General features: G+C 41.3%; 1 protein-coding gene across 1 annotated transcript in view; it reads right to left on the bottom strand.

The window, feature by feature from the left end:
- Window positions 1–20,052: 20,052 nt before the first annotated feature.
- Window positions 20,053–23,172, bottom strand: part of LOC107298586 (cholecystokinin receptor type A-like) — a gene marked incomplete at its 5' end in the record, with an annotated part of 11,349 nt that continues 8,229 nt past the window's right edge. The window contains 2 exons of the mRNA XM_015827961.1: window positions 20,053–20,597; window positions 21,594–21,721. Coding sequence (XP_015683447.1) covers window positions 20,053–20,597; window positions 21,594–21,721 — 673 coding nt within the window. The remainder of the gene's footprint in view (window positions 20,598–21,593; window positions 21,722–23,172) is intronic.

The raw sequence follows: 23,172 nt of genomic DNA, 5'->3' as shown, positions 1-23,172 counted from the left end.
ACAAGAAATTAGTTGTTTACTTAAAAATATTTTATACCCTTCCCATTCCCCCGTGGCTGATCCCAAAACCCAACAGAATTATTATTATTATTATTATTATTATTATTATTATTATTATTATTATTATTATTATTATTATTATTATTATTATTATTATTATTATTATTATTAATAATAATAATATAAAGTTGGAAGGGACCTTGGAAGTCATCTAGTCCAACCCCCTGCACAGGCAGAAAACCATATACCATTTCAGACAAATGGCTGTCCAGTCTCTTCTTAAAAACTGCATTCTCTGGTTTGTTCTCTTGAAAAAATGTTTGGTTTTTTTTTTTTTTAACTGAGCTGTCTGAACTGCATTTGAAAAGCTTGGGATAATATCCAGTGAAAGTTTTGGTGTCAGTTTTATAGTGCCAACTGAAGTAAAATTAAATATTTTGACCACATTGAGGACCTCAGAGTGGCTCAAACAAAAAACTGGCAGTGGGTAATATTTGTGTGTCAAGCTTAGCTGCCGTCTAGGTAATTTTGGAATAGAGTACAGCTGGAAGGGACCTTGGAGGTCTTCTAGTCCAACCCCCTGCTCAAGTAGGAGAGCCCTATACCATTTCAGACAAGTGGCTGTCCAGTCTCTTCTTAAAAACCTCCAGTGATGAAACATCCACAATTTCTGGAGGCAAGCTGTTCCACTGGTTAATTGTTCTCTCACTGTTAGGAAATTTCTCCTTAATTCCAGGTTGCTTCTCTCCTTGATTAGTTTCCATACATTGTTTCTTGTCCTGCCCTCTGGTGCTTTGGAAAAAAGATTGACCCCCTTCTTCTTTGTGGCAGCCCCTCAAATACCGGAATACTGCTGTCATGTCAAGACGATGTCAGAGCATGTGATAATGTTGGAGTCTGGCTTGCTCTCCCATTAAGTAGAGCAGGTGAGTTACACAACTGTGGAGAAGATCTCATTCTCACTAAAATAGTCACGTCTACCTTACTTGTACCTCTTTGGACTACGAATCGGGTACAAAAGATAATAAGCAGGGAGCACTTGTCTGACTTTGATCACAGAAAGCTAAACTGCGTCAAACCTAGATAGTTTTTCGATAGAGGACCTCTAGGAAATTCCAAGGTGAAAGTTAGATGGGAAAGTCAAGAAAATATCTCATGAGAAGACAGCAGCATAATGGTGTCAAGGAAGCTGCATGTCCAATCCATAAAGTTTCCAGCAGGTAAGGAAACATAAAGAAAATTTAATGTTTTTGGCCCAGCTTGGAAACCTCTCCCTTTCCCCTCAGCATGGCTGGCTCAGGAATTCTGGGAGTTGAAGTCCACGAGTCATAAAAGAGCCAAGGGTGCCTACCCCTGCTCTAAACTAATGAAGTCTACATTAATTAACATTAATTATGCTTTCATGTGTTCCTCTAGGTCAGGGGTAAGCAACCTTGGCTCTTTTATGACTCGTGGACTTCAACTCCCAGAATTCCTGGGCCAGCATGGCTCAGCTTGGAAACCTCTCCCTTTCCCCTCAGCATGGCTGACTCAGGAATTCTGGGAGTTGAAGTCCACGAGTCATAAAAGAGCCAAGGTGGCCTACCCCTGTGTTAGGCCCTCATTAACATCTCTGCATGTGAACAGGTGCACTTTGATGTCAGTAATATTAAAATTCAATTTCTGGTTCAGAAGAATGTGGGGATGATGGTATCTCAAAAAATGGAAGTGTTTCATCAGATTAGGCACCCTGTGTAAATTAATTGGCTTCTACTTGGAGAAGTTTTAAAAAAAAACCAAAAAAAAAACCACCTCACCTATGTATTTTTCAAAAAATAAGTTAAGAAAGCTTTCTTGATGGTGACCAATCTTCACTCCTCTTTTAAATTGCTTTTATCAAAAGGTGATTTATTTTTGGGGTGTTTGGATAATTTGGTGAAAGTAGACCTGGGCAGCTAATTTACTTATTAGCTTATTATGGTAAATACAAACAAAGCTAACATGTGCTTAAGTTCTGAAGAGGTGAGTTAAGTTCTCTTATTTTTTTTTATAACTTTATCTTAAATTTGTATCTTTATAAAAAAAACAATAAATAGAAATAGAAAATTAGAAATGCTCAGAAAGGAATAGAATAAAATTGCAGAAAAAAACAATAAATAGAAATAGAAAATTAGAATGCTCAGAAAGGAATAGAATAAAATTGCAGGAAAAAAATAAATAGAAATAGAAAATTAGAATGCTCAGAAAGGAATAGAATAAAATTGCAGAAAAAAACAATAAATAGAAATAGAAAATTAGAATGCTCAGAAAGGAATAGAATAAAATTGCAGAAAAAAACAATAAATAGAAATAGAAAATTAGAATGCTCAGAAAGGAATAGAATAAAATTGCAGAAAAAAACAATAAATAGAAATAGAAAATTAGAATGCTTAGAAAGGAATAGAATAAAACTGCAGAAAAGGAAAAAGTAGGGAAGATAGGGGGAAAAAAGGCTTCTGATTTTCTTTAGTACAGATATGTTTTTTAAAAAAATCACCAAACTCTTACTGTAAGGTTAACATTTATCTACATTATTTCTAGAATTCTAATTGTCACATCTCAATCAGCATTTCATTTCATTTTTTCCCAAAAAACCCAAACGGGGTTTCCCGATCGAAATGTAATCAGTCAAAGTCTTTTCTTTAATCAAACCAGCCAATGTCACCGTCTCTGCCAACTCCAGACTTGTTGGATGGATGTTTTTCCATGGTGGCTATTTCCACCTTTGAGCATTTAAAAGTGTTGCTGCCTTTTACATATGGCAGAAAAATTCTCTCAGTTGATTATGAAAAGCATCAAGTTAACCATCTTGGGAATATCACAGAAATGCCAGGGATGTGTATATAATAACACAGTCTTTTCTATAAAATTTTTATTGAAGACGTTTCGCTTCTCATTCAAGAAGCTTCTTCAGTTCTGAAGCTTCTTGGATGAGAAGTGAAATGTCTGGATGTTTTTAAGAAAAGATTGGACAACTATTTGTCTGAAATGGTATAGGGTTTTCTGCCTGGGCAGGGTGACTAGAAGACTTCCAAAGTCCCTCACAACTCTGTTATTCTATTCTATTCTATTCTATTCTATTCTATTCTATTCTATTCTATTCTATTCTATTCTCCAATATAAATTCATATTCTATTCTATTCTATTCTATTCTATTCTATTCTATTCTATTCTATTCTATTCTATTCTATTCTATTCTCCAATATAAATTCTATTCTATTCTATTCTATTCCATTCTATTCTATTCTATTCTATTCTATTCTATTCTCCAATATCTATTCTCCAATATCTAATCTAATCTAATCTAATCTACTCTACTCTATTCTACTCTACTCCACTCCACTCCACTCCACTCCGTTCCGTTCCGTTCCGTTCTGTTCTATTCTCCAATATCTATTCTCCAATATCTAATCTAATCTAATCTAATCTACTCTACTCTATTCTACTCTACTCCACTCCACTCCACTCCGTTCCGTTCCGTTCCGTTCCGTTCTATTCTCCAATATCTATTCTCCAATATCTAATCTAATCTAATCTAATCTAATCTAATCTAATCTAATCTAATCTAATCTAATCTAATCCGCTCCACTCCGCTCCGCTCCGTTCCGTTCCGTTCCATTCCATTCCATTCCATTCCACTCTACTCTACTCTACTCTACTCTACTCTACTCTACTCTACTCTACTCTACTCTACTCTACTCTAATCTTCAAAGAAAAACAAAATCCAGTTGCCTTTTGAAAAAGCATCTTTGGGACAACCATGACTTGGATGACTTCATACACATTTTATTTCTGGCAAATTTTCGTTCCTCTTTTGTCTTTGTTAGACATTTAAGAGTGACTTTACCAAAGGATTGCTGCAACTTCAGCTTCCAGACAATCAGCTTGCTGAGTTTCTTTTCATTTTTCACCTTTTCTGTGCCAATTTCTAGTACCAAACATCCAAATAGCAAAGAGGTTGTCTTTTGCGTCAATAAAAAACAGATCTAAATGCAAATACAGAAAACATGGTACAGTGAAACCGTTTCATGCACAAGGGCTAGTCAAACTCATTTGAAGGATTGATTTTCTACACAGTTTAGAAATTTTGTTTTAGAAAACCTATACAATATTTAGTATCTTCCATGGGCGCTTCAATAAACAGCTGCCTGCATTTTCCGTAACTTCCATACCTTATATTGTTAAAAAAAAGAGTTGATTTGTACTAGAAAGAAAAAGGATGAAATGGAAAAAGTAGAGAAAAGGCCAGGGAGGTATCCTTAAGAATCCTCTGGAACAGGGGTCTTCAAACTTGGCCCTTTTATGATTTGTGGACTTCAACTCCCAGAATTCCTCAGCCAGGCACGCTGATTGGGCTCCCATAAATATCTGATAGGTCATAGTCTTTGTTTGACTGTCCATGTGCAGAATTGGTCCTTGCACACTTGTGTTTTAAGATAAGTTAAGATAAGATAATCTTTATTGTCATTTTTATACTGTGGGCACAATGGCACACATCAAAAATGAAATTTAATTGCCCGCTCTCAAAGTGAAACACATACATGACACACACCTAAACATAATATGAACAACGTATGTATAGACCCACATCCCTACATATACATAGCAAATAAATATTAAATATTGTCCATCTTGAATATATAATGGAAGGAGGAAGCTTGAGAGTTCGCAAGGTTAATGCTGTATGGAATGAAACTCTGGCTGAATCTGGATGTTCTGCTTCGGATACCACGAAGCCCCTTCCTCCCAGAAGGTAACAAGGAAAACAGGTTGTGAAGAGGATGTGTAGTGTCCCAGATGATCTTACGGACCCTGCTCAAGCAACGCTTCTGTGCTATGTCCTGGATGGGAGGGAGGGAGCTGCCAATGATCTTTTCGGCCATCCTCACCACTCTCTGCACCGCCTTCCTGTCTGAAGCAGTGATGCCTCCAAACCAGACTGTGATGCTGTATGGCAGGATGCTCTCGATCGTCCCCCTGTAGAAAGTGGTCAGGACAGAGGAAGGAAGATGTGCTCTTAATGGCTGGGGCCAAAATGATCTAAGAAACTAACCAACTTGTTCTGTTCAGTTTTTGGGAACTGGGTATGTCTAGTCCAGGGGTCTTCAAACTTGGCCCTTTTATGACTTGTGGACTTCAAGGAAGAGGAATTCTGGGAATTGAAGTCCACAAGTCATAAAAGGGCCAAGTTTGAAGACCCCTGCTCTGGAACTTTGAGAATTGATGATTGCCTAAGAGGTGTGTTTGCAAGAAAGAAGACCAAATGTAGAAATTGGTTTCATCATTGCATTGCTTGGAAACAGGTGCGTCCACCTAAAAGTTGAAGCAACACATTATTGATAAACTTCTCTCTACTTTCAAAGGACTTTTTAGCCGCTATCAAAGTTTAAAGCAAGCCCAGGTGGAAAGATCTCACATTTACTGAGAATAAACTGCAATGTAACCAACCCTGTGCCAGATGCCAAGGACAGCTAAAAGCAAACATTAAGAATTCTTGGCTTAGAAACGAAAGACTGGAGCGACAGAGATCAAGGCTCTTTGTCTGAAGAGGCAAGTATAATCCACTTTTTTGTTGGAGCCAGGGTGTGCTTCTTTTGGGGGTGGAGGGGTGTGTGTGTGTGTGTGTGATTTCAGGTTGCATAAAGAGTCAGCTCCATCTTCAAAGCTTTGTGCATTTTTAAGGCTAGTTTGTCATGTTTCTTTAAAGAAATGGAAAGGGGTTATTTCACAATCTTTGCAAGCACAGGTAACTGATTAGATTATAGGAGGAAAGCGGGCTATTAAATGGCATTAATCTGTGGGAGGAATGACTATCAGTAGGTCTGTCTACTTTTTCTTGCATCATTTTCTTGCATTTATAAGGGCCAGGATAGTTTTCCACATGTAGCAGACCATAACATACTTTTTGGAATCCTGATGACAGCTGTTTATTCAATTTATTAGTTAGTGTTGGAAACGGGACAGTGTCTAAGTTGGAACAACAAATAAAACTTAGATACATAATTGTTTGGGAAAAACAGAGTGTGCCCCTTACTGATACTTCTTTCTGCATTGAACTCCAGAAAGAAAAGAAAAGGATGAATCTAACTAACTTTCAACCTTCTCTTATCTATTCGATCAGACAGGCAGAATCCCAGGGAAAGCAAAGTAAAAAACTCTCTGATATTCCTGGTTTAAATTTGGGCACTTTAAGGAATGCAAAGGAGTCTGGGTAAATTGAAATAGGGAAAACCTGATTCAAGAGTTTGGTCCTTGGATGGAAATAAAGGTCTAGCTAGAAACTGCTCTAAATTTAATTTTTTATTTTCTTTGTGTTACAGTCATGTTTATTCCTCTATCCGATTTAAGGCGATGTATTTGCTGTCAATCTGAACTACACCTTCAGATAATCTCTGATGTTTGTCTCCTTAAAGAAATTTTTATAGCCAGCAATTTAATGCCTTCTTGTGGCCTGCCCAAATTCTTGTATTTATTTTTTATGTTCTCTTGGATGTGTTTTTGGTGGGTTCATTTGCAGTTGCCATATCCTTCGAGTAGATTAGTTCTGTCATCTATATTTTTCCAATACTGATTATCTGCATTTTAATATTTAAAGATGGGGATTTTTCTACAGACTTTCTGTTCATTAAAAAAAACCCCAAAGTTTAATTTTGTTTATTCCGTGTGAGATTGAGTATTCCTTATACTACTAGTCCCAGCTATGCAATCATGGCATATACGATTGTAGTACACCAGGGGTCTTCAAACCTGGCTCTTTTATGACTTGTGGACTTCAACTCCCAGAATCCTTCAGCCAGGCACGCGTCTAGTAATTTAGGTATATAAGTACAGCTACTAAGAAGATAGACTTTTTGGTTCTTTTACCTACCTGTAGAAGTGTAGAAACGCATCTGGCACTGTTTATATTGTCTTTTTTGGTGATGCGTTAAAAAATAACAGCCTGCATGTTTTAAATAAGTTGAAAAAAAAGAAACAAGCTCTTTACTGATGAGCTGAATTTTTAAATGGTTGCCTCTTATTTTCCTCTACTAGAATAAATATTTTCATGTTACTGTTTCCACAGCTGAATTTTAATATTGCTTTTTTAAAAATTTCTGCATGCCGTTTAGGCAGCAAATGTGCTAGGCTAGGGGGTTGCAAATTTAGTAACCACAGCAATGAATAATCTGATTTATTCCCTCGGGAGTTTAGCATCCCCATAAAAAAAATTCCCAGGACTGAAGTGGAATTGCAGCGCACAAGGTGAAGTTTAGGCTGTTGTGAACCAACTAGGAATTACCCAACTGGATGCGAATTAAGGCCTAATTAACCCAGTTTGATGGTTGACATGTCTAACAACATCCTCTTGGTTAGAACTGTAACACTTTCATGAACATTTCTAATGAAGGAGGACCTGCTACCCTTCCATATAAGGGGGTTCTGTTATCAACCTTGCTTTTATAGCTTAAGTCTCTCTTCCTGTCAGTGTAGTCAATTCTAAAATATTTTGATTGCCGTGAAGCTTCAGAAGAGGCTACTTCTGAAGCTTCAGTATTGACCCACGGGTCGTTGTGTATGATTGCAAATTGTGTTGGAATTTCAAATGTCCCTCTTGAGCCTTGAGGGGTGATTCAGCTGCGCACACGGCAATTTGAATGGGATGTGAGACTCAGTTTGATTTTTTTTCAATATTTTCGGCCAGCATGGCTTATGAAAACACCAGACACTGAAACATGAATCTAGGCGCTTTGATAACACTCCTGGTGGAAACGGGCCTCTTAGCAAAATCCATGCTTTCTCATTCCCCTGTTGGATTTCATAACGTGTGTGTCTGCATGTGGCCGCATAATTGCCCACGTTCGGGTTCTGCAGTTGTGCTTGTTCTTCTTCCATCCAGCAGTAATCCCTTATCTCTTGAATTCCCATTTAATGCTTACCGGGCAGCTGGCTACTTGATGTTTAATTCCCTGCTGTTCGGACTGAATCCATTATGCTGATTGCCTACGGTGCACGGTGGGCAAGTAAAAACTTAGCACCCCCAGCGTTGTGTTTTCTGCCTTGAACTTGTTTTGAAGGCAAAAGGAAGCAATTCATATGGGGAATCGCTCCCCTGGAAATGTGTTCCTGCTAAGATTTTGATGTGTTTTGTTTTCAATCCAAGTCCACAAAGTAGGTAGAGGTTTTTTTTTTTGTTCATGACTCATCTGTTTTCAGACAAGAGACTGGACAGTCACTTGTCTGAAATGGTATAGGGCAGGGCTTTTCAACCAGTGGTACGGGTACCACCTGTGGTACATTGGCACCTGGCAGGTGGTACGCGACCATCCTAGAAAAGTGCTAGCAGGGGAGGGGAATGAGCTGAACCGGTGGCAGCACTGCACAAGCCTGAGCGAGAGATGGCTGGAGCTGCAGGGCTGTCAGGGCTCAGTGGAAGCGCCAGGATCAGTACCGCTTTCCAGCTGATCGGCGCTTCTTCAGGACTGTCAGGGCTCAGTGGAAACACCAGGATCAGCGCCAGGCTCCAGCTGGAGCTCGGCGCTGATCCTGGTGCTTCCGTTGAGCCCTGAAGAAGCACTGATCAGCTGGAATGTTGCCTTATCTCCAGGGTCTTGTGATTTACATTCAGATGCATGGCAACTGATTCATATTTATGACGGTCACAGTGTCCCAGGGTCATGTGAAGTGTCCAAAACCTGCTGCAACCACCCAGCAGACGGGGGGGGGGGGATAAAAACCAAACATCCCCCCACCCCATCCCCGCTGTCAATCCTCAACAGAAATGCTTGCAACAATGAAAACCTCGGACAGGAGGAAGAGCGCCGCCAGGTGGGCAGGCAGGTGTCTTGCTCGGCTGTGGCTCAGGGGACACTTTTTTCAGTGCCATTGTAACTTTGAACAGTCACTAAGCGAACTGTTGTAAGTCGAGGACTACCTGTACTTTATCACTTTTTTCCTTTTGGGGGGAGGGGGTCATCAAGTTTTTGACACCTTGCTAGGCGACTGGTGGTACTCGGATGTTGCCATATCCTAAAAGTGGTACAATGGGTGAAAAGGTTGAAAAACCCTTGTATAGGGCAGGGGTCTTCAAACGTGGCCCTTTTATGACTTGTGGACTTCAACTCCCAGAATTCCTCAGCCTGGCTGAGGAATTCTGGAAGTTGAAGTCCACAAGTCATAAAAGGGCCACGTTTGAAGACCCCTGATATAGGGTCTCCTGCTTGAGCAGGAGGTTGTACTAGAAGACCACCAAGGTCCCTTCCAGCTCTATTTTGACTGAAATCGGTTCTCTCCTGTCCTGAGCATAGAGCCTGGGGCAAACCAACCTTTGCTGTAATAGGTCACAACCATTAAGAGCATTTTGGCTGTTAGGTAGGATCTGTCCAGTAAATTGTACACATCTAGAAAAAGGGAGGAATGCTTAGCTAAAACATGCAGATAGCACCAACTTATTACTTGCTCCTGATAACAACGGTCTTAAGCTCCTGTGTTGATTTACAATTTTGAGCTGCATTTCTTCTGGGTTAAACTGGAAGGGGAAGTGATAGCATCACAGACCAGTAATATTCTCCTTGAAGAAGTTCATGTTAGAACCTTGAAGTGTTTCTTATACAGCAGCTAGAATGAACATACCTAGGTTTTTGAGATCAAAGCAAGATAAGAATTAGAAGTTTTCCTGTGGCCACAGCTGGAGTACTTTGGCTTATTTCTGAATCTCAGGTTAACAGATTTATTTAGGTTTTCAGATTTTTGGATAGGAGACTACAGAATACCCCTTGGTTGAAATTATACTGTAAATGATTGGGATACTTTGAACACGGATGGGAAATTAAAAATTGAAAAAAAGCAAAACTAGGACATGGACTAAACAAATGGAAATTGAGTGCAAATGCAGTTGGGATGCTTTGGTTAGAAAAGATATTTTAAATTGATATTATTGACATTATTAGAAAAAAATGTAACAAATGTTGATATGCAATTGTATATTTACTAACAACAATAAGAATTGTATTGGCTTAGTGTGGAAAAATGGTTATTATTTCCTGAGGGGTGTATTGGAGGGTGTGATATCGGATTTAGTTTGAAGAAGCATATATGTACCACGGAATCACTAATGGACTCAGTCATCACGTTGTCTATTGGGCAATTGTTTGTGAAAATAGAAAATTAAGAAAACATATATATATCTTCTATCTATCTTCTATATATATATAAATAAAAATGTAAATGTTCGTTTGTTAAAAATCTTAAATCTCCGAAAGTTCTTCACCGATTGCTTTGAAATTTTGACACAATGTTGCATTCGAATACACGCGTGTTTTTATATACATATATTATATAGATGTCACACCTGTAACAGGTAAAAACATGCTTTTTTGAAAAACCGCCATCTGTTGGACGTAAAAGCAACACATGCTACGATTTTACCATTCCATTTCAATGTTTCCGATTTACGATCCATTTACGATTTCCAAATTTCCAATTTTACGATTCCATTTCAATGTTTTCGATTGCATCGTTAAATTGAATTTTCATAGATTTCGATTTATTTTCATTTTGATTTAATTATTTCGTGTGACATTGCGTTGGAATTGATGCACAGACAATGGAACAACAAAAAATATTGTATACCCAGACTGAGCCACAGCAACGCGTGGCCGGGTACAGCTAGTATATAAATATAATATATAAAAAATATATTAAAAAATCCTAGAAGAAGACAATAGTAAACCATTTCTGTCCTCTTGCCGAGAAACCCACAGTACATAGATATGTTCATGATGTCACAAACAATTGAATGCTACTCCAAGGAAATCCAAGTTTTTATTACTCTACCCATTTGCTCATGTGACTCTTATTGTACACTACCCTTTTGGGTCTCCACAACCTGAAAAACCAATACAGAAGAATATTTGTAACTCAAGGTTGAAATGAGGGGGTCCTTGGTGCTCTCTGAGCTTGGTTGTTTTCTTGCAGATGTTTCATTATCCAAAAACACCGATGATGTTACTTATTTTGGGTCATGAAATGTCTGTACGAAAACAAGCAAGCTCAGAGAGCACCGAGGACCTTGGGACTAGAACGATCTCTTCTCCGTCTTCCTGGGCAAAACATTTGTGGATCCCAACCTGGGTGGTGGGTTACGAGCTGAGCTGAACAAGGGGGAGAAGCCCCCAGCTTTTAAATCTTGATCTTCTTGAGTGTCTCCGAGCGTGGCCCAAAATATTGAAGTATTTCTTCCAGGAACTAGGGATTGGGACTGAGAAACTACAACATTTCCAGGAGATAGGTATGAATGCCAAGCCTATTTCTTTCTCCAATTAAATTCAATTTTCAGAAGGCCATTCCCTCTGCTGTGCAATTTCATTTTTTCATTCTTCGCTGCTTTTTCTGTCTTTTTCTGACTTTTTTTTTTCATCTTAAAAACATCTATGCTCTTTGCCTATAGAGGGAAAATGAACAGAAGTTTCTCTTCGGGTGAAAAATATATTCCCTGGGGGGGGGGCTGTGGAACTTCACAAAATCATCATATTGGAGTAATTTTGTTCTTTTTTCAAAAGCCAACTGCCTCTTGTATTTCTGGAGATCCTGTAGCAAATGCAAACCTAGGACTTTATACTCCTTTCACAGAGATATTTACAACAATGTTTCCAGAGGTAATTTACGGTGTTCTAGAAGTGCATAAAAATGCCCAATTAGAACTCTATAAATCAAAGGATTTCAAGGAAGTTAGGTCAAAGTTAGGTCAGCCTGACCTCAATACCTGGGAAGATTCTGGAAAAGATAATCAAACAACGAATCAGCGAACACCTACAGGCAAACAAAGTCATTACTAAAAGCCAACATGGGTTTGTCAAAAACAGATCATGCCAGACAAATCTTATCGCATTCTTTGACCAAGTGACAAAATTAGTGGAACAGAGGAATGCTGTGGATATAATTTACTTGGACTTCAGTAAGACATTTGATAAAGTAGATCACAACCTACTACTTGATAAGATAGAAAAATGTGGGTTAGACAGCATCACTACCAGATGGATCCGTAGCTGGCTGACCGGCCGTACTCAGCGTGTGGTCCTCAATGGAACTGCATCTACATGGAGGGAAGTTTGTAGTGGGGTGCCCCAGGGCTCTGTTCTAGGCCCAGTGCTCTTCAACATCTTCATCAATGATTTGGACGAGGGGATAGATGGGGAAATCTTCAAATTTGCAGATGACACCAAGCTGGCAGGAATAGCCAACACTCCAGAAGACAGGCTTAAGACACAGGAGGATCTGGACAGACTTGAACACTGGGTGCTATCTAACAAAATGAAATTCAATGGTGAAAAAAGTAAGGTTCTACATTTAGGCAAGAAAAACCAAATGTACAGGGATAGTATAGGGGGTACCTTGCTCAATAGTAGTAACTGTGAGAGGGATCTCGGAGTCCTAGTGGACAATCACTTAAATATGAGCCAGCAGTGTGCTGCAGCTGCCAAAAAAGCCAACACAGTGCTAGGCTGCATTAACAGAGGGATAGAATCAAGATCACGTGAAGTATTAATACCACTTTACAAGGCCTTAGTAAGGCCACACTTGGAATACTGCATCCAGTTTTGGTCACCACGATGTAAAAAAGATGTTGAGACTCTGCAGAGAAGAGCAACAAAGATGATTAGGGGACTGGAGGCTAAAGCATATAAGGAAAGGCTGCTGGAATTGGGTATGTCTAGTCTAATGAAGAGAAGGACGAGGGGGGACATGATAGCAGTGTTCCAATATCTCAGGGGCTGCCACAAAGAAGAGGGAGTCAAGCTATTTTCCAAAGCGCCTGAAGGCAGAACAAGAAGCAACAGATGGAAACTAATCAAGGAGAGAAGCAACCTAGAACTAAGGAGAAACTTCCTGACAGTTAGAACAATTAATCAGTGGAACAACCTGCCTCCAGAAGTGGTGAATGCTCCAACACTGGAAGTTTTTAAGAAGAGACTGGACAGCCATTTGTCTGAAATGGTATAGGGTTTCCTGCCTGAGCAGGGGGGTTGGACTAGATGACCTCCAAGGTCCTTTCCAACTTTTTTATTATTATTATTATTATTATTATTATTATTATTATTATTATTATTATTATTATTATTATTATTATTATTATTATTATTATTATTATTATTAAGTACATGACACAGGAAATACAAAGCCTCAAACAGGAACAGGAAACAACCTCAAGAGCCCCAGAAGGTATAAAAACCCACCACTCTGCTCCATGTGGTCACTTTTTTCCAGAGCTATCTTTCTGTCTGGCTCTCTTCAATAAATTACAACCTTTTTTCTAAAGCAGTCTCCATATTGTTTATTCCCGGCTTGGACTGAACCCTGATGAAGATTTTTCTTTCAACACCACCCACACTGACAGAGCAAGCCACTAGACCAGGGGTCTTCAAACTTGGCCCTTTTATGACTTGTGGACTTCAACTCCCAGAATTCCTCAGCCAGGCACGCTGACTGAGGAATTCTGGGAGTTGAAGTCCACAAGTCATAAAAGGGCCAAGTTTGAAGACCCCCTGCACTAGAATATAAACTGAGAGTAAACCCCACTCCTTACCAGCACTGATGATGTTACCTAGTTTGCGTTATGAGATGTCTCAAGAAAACAACGAAGCTCAGAGAGCACCAAGGCCACCTCATAGATGCACAGTAAGTTGCAGTTAACTGTTTGCCATGATACCTTGCTGCGATTCAGCATTGAAGATTCATTTATTAAAGAATGTAAGAAAAAAAACACCAAAGCAGCTGATTAGCGTTGAGCCCAGTCTTGTTCCACTAATTACTCTGCAGAGTGCTCCCTAAAAGATTATCATGAAAACCTCTGACAAAGAAGACCACATGAGCTCTGTGCATCCAATCAAACTGAAGTGAAGATGGAAATTGGGACTGCCAGATGCTGGGCTGAATAATTTACAAAACCCGTGTTTATATAATTTGATTAGTGCCTATCCGTATATTAAAACATGTTTTCTCCTTTTGAAAGCATAGCAGCCAATGCCCATTGCAGACTGAAATTTCACATCAGGGCAATACAAAAGAGAAGATGGGCAGCTATAATAGTCCAGCATAGTATGTTGAATGATAACTAATTAAGGTATATTAACCCCAAGGTGATCAAATGCGCTTTCTTTTTTGGGAACATAGAACGTGCATGAAAGGGGAGAATCTTGAACTGTGAGCTCATTTTAATATTTTTCCTCAGCTCTTAAGTAGGATGTGTCCAAAGGGAAGCATATGGCTATAGAAGTGCTTCATATAATTTGAATTCTGCAGCTCCAGTTCTATTTTGATATGTCAACTGTTGAAAAACTAGACGCAAGTAGGCCTTCCATTGTAGCTAACTTTGATCTGACTTTCACTCTGCTTGGAAGTTAAGGAGTTTCAGACCTGATTAATGTTTAACTGGGAAATTACCAGATAATCCCAGAGGTGCTTTTTCAAGAGGCAATGGGACTTTCTTTGTTTTACCTTGAAGATGTTTCATTTCCCATCCAAAGCTTGAGGAAATAGAAAAAGACATCAAAAGGAAGCAACGGGAAAGCCAAACACTATTGTTAGGGCAGTGGTGGCGAGCCTATGGCATGCGTGCTAGAGGGGGCACTCGGAGCCCTCTCTGTGGGCACACGTGCCTCGCTCTTTGGCTACGTTTTCGCAGGAAAAAGCCATTTCTCAAGCCCCTTCCTAGCCAAAACAAGCCTCCGGAGCGAGTGCACTGTTTTCAGCTTTGAATTATATCAAATCTGACACCAGAAACAGACTAACAGATGACCTGAGTGCTGCATGTGTTTCTCTCAAACTTACAAAGTATGAGCCAAGGTTAGACAAATTATCAGCATGCATACAACAGCAAAAATCACATTAATTTTTCAAAAGCATGCCAAATGCAAACTTTTACCTTTCAGTAAAAAGTTGTTTGTATCATTGAAAGCTTTGTTATTGTGTTTTTCTTGTAAGACAAAAGATGTTAATGTATGAGTTGTTTTTTTTCTAAACTAAAACCTCAGTATTCAGGTTACACTGCGATAAACAAGTGGGTTTTGGCTTGCAGTTTGGGCACTCGGTCTCTAAAACAGGGGTGTCAAACTCAATTTCATTGAGGGCCGCATCAGCATTGTGGTTGCCCTCGGGGGGACCAGGTGGGTGCGGCCTACTGGGTGGGCGTGGATGGAGTGGATGTGGCCTACTGGGTGGGCATAGCCAGCTCTACATCGTTCGCGTCAAGGGTGCCTGTGGGGGCCTGGGCAGGAGTGGGACAGATCTGAGGGTCTCTGGCGAAGGGGGTGGGACCGGGGCAAGCGCCAAGGCATGGTCCATTTCTTCATTTCTCACAAAGGTGACATCTCCCCAGCATGCACCCAGGGGGCAGGGGCGATGCGGCAGGGGCTGGTTCCTCTCTGTTTCTAGACGGCCTTGTGGAGCTAAGACTGAATGCGTTTCAGCATAAATGGCCACCACAAAATTGTATATTGGCTCCCGGCCGGCCTGGGCCAGGGCCAAGGCAGCGGGGGCCGTTCCTTCACTGTTTCCAGGATGGCTTTGTGGGCCACATGAAACCACTTTGCGGGCCGCATCTGGCTCCCCGGGCCTTGTGTTTGACATGTCTGCTCTAAAAGGTTCGCCATCATCACTGTGATAGGAGAATCACAAAGATGTGTCTGTTGCATCACCAAGAGTTGAATTCACCCCGAAGAAGACTTTACCTTGAAGGACCTCAAGGATAGGGAGAGGTGGAAGTTACAGTTTTTAAGAAGGTGTGATCCTACCTTTTTACACTTTTTTTTCATAGTAATGAGAAGAAAAAAATGACAACAAGGATTTCAGCTTTTGTACCGAAAACAGGAGGTAATGCCGCAAGGTAAAATATCTTTTTAATAAATGTATTTGTAGCATATCATACCATATGAAAGGTACACGTTAAAAATATACAATTAATACCTGGGATGTTCCATAGCAGGGAGACACAGGACACATACACACATTTAATGTAAATCACTTAATGCCCTTTTTATCTTGCTCAAGAAAAGGAAGAAGGTGGTCTAAGTGGCCCAACACAGCAGTGGGGAGTGAGAATAAATGAAAATAATCATGTAAGACAGGGGTCTTCAAACCTGGCCCTTTTATGACTTGTGGACTTCAACTCCCAGAATTCCTCAGCCAGGCACGTGTGCCTGGCTGAGGAATTCTGGGAGTTGAAGTCCACAAGTCATACAAGGGCCAAGTTTGAAGATCCCTGATGTAAGAGAACAGGAAAACAGACCATGATCTGCTTTACATGCACACTTGAAATATGTCAAGTCACCTATAGTGGTAGTTATCCTGAAGCTTCCATGATATCCACTGCTTTCCAGATCTTAGTTTCAACTTTTCACAGTCTCTGTTGTGTAACCCTTATTTGAGTTCCTTCACATAATCAAAGCTACGTTTTCTTTGGTCTACTAGTTAAGGAAGCTATCTAATATCTTCACCTCTCAGAGGCCCGGCTTCTCTTTCCTTCCTTCCAACATTTTATATTCTCCCAGATCTACCTTAGGGATATGGCTTATATCTGATCCAATTTGCTGAAAGGGTAACAGCGGCTGTAACGCAAAGCTCCATTTCAATTAATGCTTTCATATCTTGTGGTAGGGAAGTCAATGGCTTCATTAACTTGTCCGGAAAAGCACTTCTTTCTGTCTGTGTGAATGATTTTATTGGCAGTTCCACCTATTTGGAATTCATCTCCCCTGCGTTAATGTTTCTGCCGGAATGGGACAACTGAAATCCAACTGATCTTAGAAAAGTAGGCAGGATCAGACCTGGTTTATTCATGGATGAGAGACCAGTTGCAGCTGGGAAGGCAAAATAGATTTCGCAAGATGTCCTGCATCGCTCTAAGCCAGTGGTTCTCAACCTTTTTCATGCCGCGACCCCCAACCGGTCGTAAGTCGAGGACTAAACCGATCGTAAGTCGAGGACTAAACCGGTCGTACGTCGAGGACTAAACCGGTCGTAAGTCGAGGACTACCCAACCGGTCGTAAGTCGAGGACTTTCCCTGCCCGGGAGCACCGCGCATGCGTGGTTCCACCCCCTGTGCTGGCCGAGGCATAGCTGGCAAGCGGCAGAGACGGAGCAGGCCGACCACCAGCTGGCCCAGCCCAAGGGAGGCAAGGCACCCGCCGGAAAAGGGAAAAAAAATGGCGGACAGCCTTGCTTGGCGACCCCCGTGAAATGGTCGATCGACCCCAAATGGGCTCGCGACCCATAGGTTGAGAACCGCTGCTCTAAGCAGACATCCATGAAATTGCCAAAAGTTGAACTCAGCTCATATGAATACTTACTTTGCTAACAAAGCTATTACTTAGATATAGATTTCCCCCCCTCCACTCAGGAAGCCAAAATGACCATCATTTATTTTTAAGTACTTTAAAAAAAAATCCACCTTTGATTCGCATTGATATTTGGTAGCCATGAACTAAAGCACCTGTCCTTAATTCAAGAAGAAAGATATATTTTCCGCTGGGTTTCCGTTTGGTGGAATGAATTCTCAAATCATCAAAAGCCCCCAGGGAATCATTTTCTCCAGCTAAATTAGATGTTCTCAGATGTCCCCCACCGCTATTCTTTTTTTCCCCCTAATTCTTCTTTCTTTTCTTCATCAACTGTGCCTTGACTTGCACAATCTTTTATGACCTGAATTTGCTCAATTCCCGTCAGATCTCCTAAACAGCTAGCTGGGTCCTTCAATTTCTCATGTCCTTCTTTGGCATCTGTAATTATTCCCATCATATTTCTCTCCTGTTTGTTTAGTCTGCCTTTAATATGCCCTGTCAGGATTTTTTTGCCAGATAAATTATGGGAATAAATAAAATAATCATAATTATCACAGACACAAACCTCCGCAAGGGGTTGGGTGCCAAATAGAATATCCTATGGAACATAAAACCAAATAAATGTCTATGGGGATCCAGTCATGGTTGACCTAAATATGCTTTTCCAAAAGGCAACTGGAGTTTCTTGGTTTTTTCCTTGAAAATGTTGTGCTTCAGTCAGGACTGAAGAAGCTTCTTGGATGGGAAGCAAAACATTTTCAAGGAAAAAAATCAAGAAAGTCCAGCCTTTTGGAAAAGCACCTTTAGGGACAGTAAAAATAGTAGTGGATCTCACAAAAAAAAGGGAGAAGATCCCAGCTCTGGAATCTAAAACTATAGGTATCAACCCAGCTTAGTGTTCTCCCTCCATCCTCCATGTATGCCTTGTTGCTGTTAGTTGCGAAGTCATGTCCGACCCATCGCGACCCCATGGACAACGTTCCTCCAGGCCTTCCTGTCCTCTACCATCTTCTGGAGTCCATTGAAGCTCACGGCTACTGCTTCAGTGACTCCATCCAGCCACCTCATTCTCTGTCGTCCCCTTCTTCTATTGCCCTCAATCTTTCCCAGCATTAGGCTCTTCTCCAGTGAGTCCTTCCTTCTCATCCATGTATGCCTAAAGGCCATGAAAGTTGCATGTTGGAAAGTTACATATTGGAAGAAAGGAATATCAACAGCTCTCAGTCAGGCTAGCTCAGAGGTCACCAACCTTTCTAGGTTGACGGACCAAAGGAAAACGGAGGGTTAAGCATTTTATATGTGTGTGCGCACGCGTGTACACATGGGGCCAGGAGCACACGTGTGCCGCAAATGGGGCAGGGCTAGTGCCCACGGGATACTCACTAGCCCTGCCCCATTCTTGCGTGGCACAGCATCTTATTTGTGCATGGTGCGGCAGCAGCTGTTTTTATGCCTTGCAGCGTGGCGGCGACTTATTTTTGTGCCCCGCAGTGTGGCAGCACCCATTTTTGTACCCCGTGGTGCGATGACATCCTGTTTCTGTGCCCCGTGGTGCGGCAGCATCCATTTTTGCACCTTGCAGTGCGGCAGTGTCCTGTTTCCATGCCCCACGGTGCAGCAGCATCTGTTTTTGTGCCTTGCAGTACGGCAGTGGCCTATTTTTGTGCCCCACGGTGCAGTGGCACCCTGTTTTTGCACCCTACGGTGCAGTGGCGACCTGTTTTTGTGGCCTGAGATGTGGCAGTGGCATCCCGTTTTTGCACCCCAAGCCACGTCGTCGTCCCATTTTCACTCCCTGAGGCACACCGGTGTCTCATTTTTGCATCCCGCAAAGCAGCATCCTGTTTTCACGCCCTGCAGCCGCAGCGCTAGTGCAAGTGAGGGGGTGCACGCACACTGGCCAGCCTGTCCTGCAGCCCAGTGGCCAGTAGGCCACGGTCCACTACTGGGCCACAGCCCGCAGATTGGGGACCCCTGGGCTAGCTAATAAGGCTTTCCTATCCATAGGCAGTATGTACAGTATGAACGCTGGTTCTTGGTGCATGAATACCAAATGCAAGGCTATTATTTTTGTGTATTGACGGTGGGTTCTATTGATCTGACCTAGGAGGTCTCTCATGGTGTTGCTGGGTAGAGACAAGAATAAAAACATTACAGTCAAATCGGTTCTTTGTTGCACCACTGCTCTGAATCAAAGCTACATTAAATTGTCATAGAACAATGGCGCTACGGTGAGGCACTTGGGGACTTAATTGTTTATTCCCCAAACATTAAACTCTTTACTTTCCCAAATAGCTATTACATTTTTTTATCTTTGCCTTCCATTATCTTCACGCCGTTAATTTGAAGGCACTGAAGCCCGGCAGCGAAATTAATTAGGAGAGAAAAGGATGGATGAATTTTACTCTCCCTCTTATGGGTATTTTGTCGCAGATGATGGCAATATGACTCCGGATTTATTGAACTGGCCTTAGAAGAATCCTACGGGGGCAGACCTTTGATCAATGAGTATGCTGTTCATCTCCCAGTCCTATCGCTGCCTTTGTAGAAGTAATAACAGAATAACAGAGTTGGAAGGGAGCTTAGAGGTCTTCTAGTTCAAACCCACCCCCCTGCTCTAGCAGGAAATCCTAAAGTACCAAACCATTTGTGGTGGGCTCAATGCACGAAGGGGACGGTGGGAGTGTCAATGTTTACAATGTCCTTCTCTTCTTCTCCAAATCATGGAGGGACAGCCATATTCATGTGGGTGTAAGAATACCTGGACAGGGACGCCCTAGTTGTCTTTCCTTCCTCGTCCTCTCCCATCTCGGCGCGGGTTGCTGGAAGGCGTTGCCGGGCGCAGCAAGCGAAGGTTGCGAGAAAACCCAGGCGAAAACGCTTGTTCATGAAGCAGTAGACAATCGGATTCACGCAGGCGGAGGTGTAGGAGAGCAAATGGATGAAGGAGATGGGCGCTCCGGAGAGGAGGAGCTGAGCCGAGGTGGAGTCAAATGCCCTCCAGGTGTTGACGCTGAAGATGGGCGTCCAACAGATGAAGAACAAGATCACAATCACAATCAGCATTCGGATCACCAGCTTCTTGGCCATCAGATTGGCCGAGGAAGTACTGCTCCTCGGTCGGTCAATCTTCTGGTTGTTGCTGGAGGAGCTGATGGAGGAAAGTTGACGAAGGGGTATCTGCTGCTGCTGCTGCTGCTTCTTGTTCTTCTTTAAGTAGCAACCATCCCCATCTTCAAACCTGCTGTTCCCGCTAGTTTTCCTTTCTGCACATGGAAAGCAGGACCAATGACATCAGTGCTCGTTAGCATTCAACACAACTTGGCCTCCTGGGCTTCCAGCCCTACTTCTCCCTGTGGAGTTCCCCCTTTCTCCTTTGCAATCAGGGGTTCTCTTGGGATAAACTTAATTTTTATTTTATTTTGATTTAACCGTATTCTGCCTTTATTATTTTTACAAATTTCTCAAGGTGGCGATCATATCAAACACGCCTTCCTCCTCCTATTTTCCTCACAACAACAACCCTGTGAGGTGAGTTGGGCTGGGAGAGAGGGACTGACCCAAAGTCACCCAGCTGGCTTTCGTGCCTAAGGCAGGACTAGAACTCTCAGTCTCCTAGTGACTGACCCAAAGTCTCTATCTCTATATCACCTCTGTCTCTGTCTCTATCTCTATCTCTATCTCTATCTATATATCATCTATCTCATCTCTATTATCTCTCTCTCCATCTCTCGCCATCTATCTATCTATCTATCTATCTATCTATCTATCTATCTATCTATCTATCTATCTATCTATCTATCTCTCATCTCTCATCTCTATTATCTCTCTCCATTTGTATTTCTCTCTCTCTCTCTCTCTCTCTCTCTCTCTATATATATATATATATATGTGTGTGTGTGTGTGTGTGTGTGTGTGTGTGTGTGTATCAGGTATCTCATCTCTATCATCTCTCTCTCTGTCTTCATCTCTCTCCATCTGTATTTCTCTCTCTTCCCCCCCCTCTCTCTCTCTGTCTCTATCTCTGTCTCTATCTCTGTCTCTATCTCTGTCTCTATCTATCTATCTATCTATCTATCTATCTATCTATCTATCTATCTATCTATCTATCTATCTATCTATCATCTATCATCTATCATCTATCATCTATCATCTATCATCTCTCTCCATCTCCATCACTATCTCTATCTCATTTTTTGTGCTTGTACATGTCAGGCTATTAAGACAGAAAGCAAATGGACCGGTTCAGTCTTCAGAATTACCTCGAGAAAGTTTTCGGTTGCTGACATCAAATTTTATCCCTCTATAGAGCTCCAAGGAGATTAATCCATACGCTATCATCATTACGATCCCCGGGATAAGGAAAAGGATGAGGAGTTGGAAAATATACCTGGGAAAGCCAAAAACAAGATTTAGATCACATTTTCCTACCCGCCTCTCAGCAAACCCAATTCCTAGCATGCCTCTAACACCACTATACTGTGTTTTAAAAATGAGAGTAGCAATTACTATTTATAATGGGAAAGATGGCGACTCGGGTATTGCTTGTGAGATCTCAAAAATGGTGCTGTAATTGAATCTGAAATTTGAGGTGGGATGGGGAGTCTTTACTCAACCTTCATAAGTTGCCTACATTACTCCACAGTTGGTCCTCAGTCAAGAACAGTTTCACTATTTTCAGCTCTGTGGAATTGAAAGGTGATAATTTGAAAGAAAAATAGTTGCAGGGGAATAGACAAAGCCAATTCCTTGCAACTGTATATATTTAAACAGGTAAAAAATGAAGAGTGTTGGTCAAAGTTTCCAACTTGATAGTAAGGGAAGAGTGAGCATTGTGGGAACGTTCTGGAAATAAACGGATTTTGTTGCCTGCTGAAACTATTCTAGTTGGACGCTGAAAGCGTCCAGCCATTTTAGGTATGGATGTTTCTCTTTTGAGACGGGAGGTCTCGATGGACTTAATTTTAGGGAGAAATAAATCAAAAGGCAGGCAAATGAATACTACAATGCCTGTATTTTTTTAAAATGATTATAAATTCATGATGATAAATACAGGATTTCTTTTTCTTTTTTGGTTTGAAACGTTTTCGCTGTTTAGCCAAGTAGCTTCTTCGGACTGAGCAAGTTGGCTAGAAGGTCCCCATATACGCCCACCACTCTTGAGGGAAGGATTTTCCATTTTAAATGTGAACTTTGGGACCCCCCAAAAGAATGCCCTGTTTCTTTTAAGTGAATAGAGAGGGAGACCTCAAACACAACATATCCCCTGTTTTTTATACTGCTCTTGCACCAATCCCCAGGAAGATCAAGATCACTTCACAGGTTCACAAGGAAGACCACACTTAAAGACCACCTAGGTCAAGGGTAGGCAACCTTGGCTCTTTTATGACTCGTGGACTTCAACTCCCAGAATTCCTGAGCATGCTGAGGGGAAAGAGAGAGGTTTCCAAGCTGAGCCATGCTGGCTCAGGAATTCTGGGAGTTGAAGTCCACGAGTCATAAAAGAGCCAAGGTTGCTTACCCCTGACCTAGGAGAAAGGATTTAGGAGCACAAGTCTTAACTCTCTGCCTAGTCACCTAACAAGCATATTCGGAGACATCTATGGGGTCTGACTAACCAACTTGTTCAGAATGAAGAAGTTACTTGGAGAAGCAATGAAGCATCTTTTTTTTATTTATTTATTTATTTTTTTTATAAGAAATTTTATTTATTTTTTTCCATCATAAAAAACAATCATAGGTAAACACAATAACCAATCAAAAACCCCCCCACCCACCCCCCCGGACTTCCCAAACCTAATCCCAGGATAATATTCATATAAAAGTAAACAAATACTAATA

This window comes from Protobothrops mucrosquamatus, unplaced genomic scaffold (assembly GCF_001527695.2).
Source record: "Protobothrops mucrosquamatus isolate PMUCROS unplaced genomic scaffold, P.Mucros_1.0 scaffold4108, whole genome shotgun sequence".
Lineage (NCBI taxonomy): Eukaryota > Metazoa > Chordata > Lepidosauria > Squamata > Viperidae > Protobothrops > Protobothrops mucrosquamatus.
The sequence above is the reverse complement of the archived record's forward strand: the minus strand, read 5'-3'. Positions and strand labels throughout refer to the sequence as shown.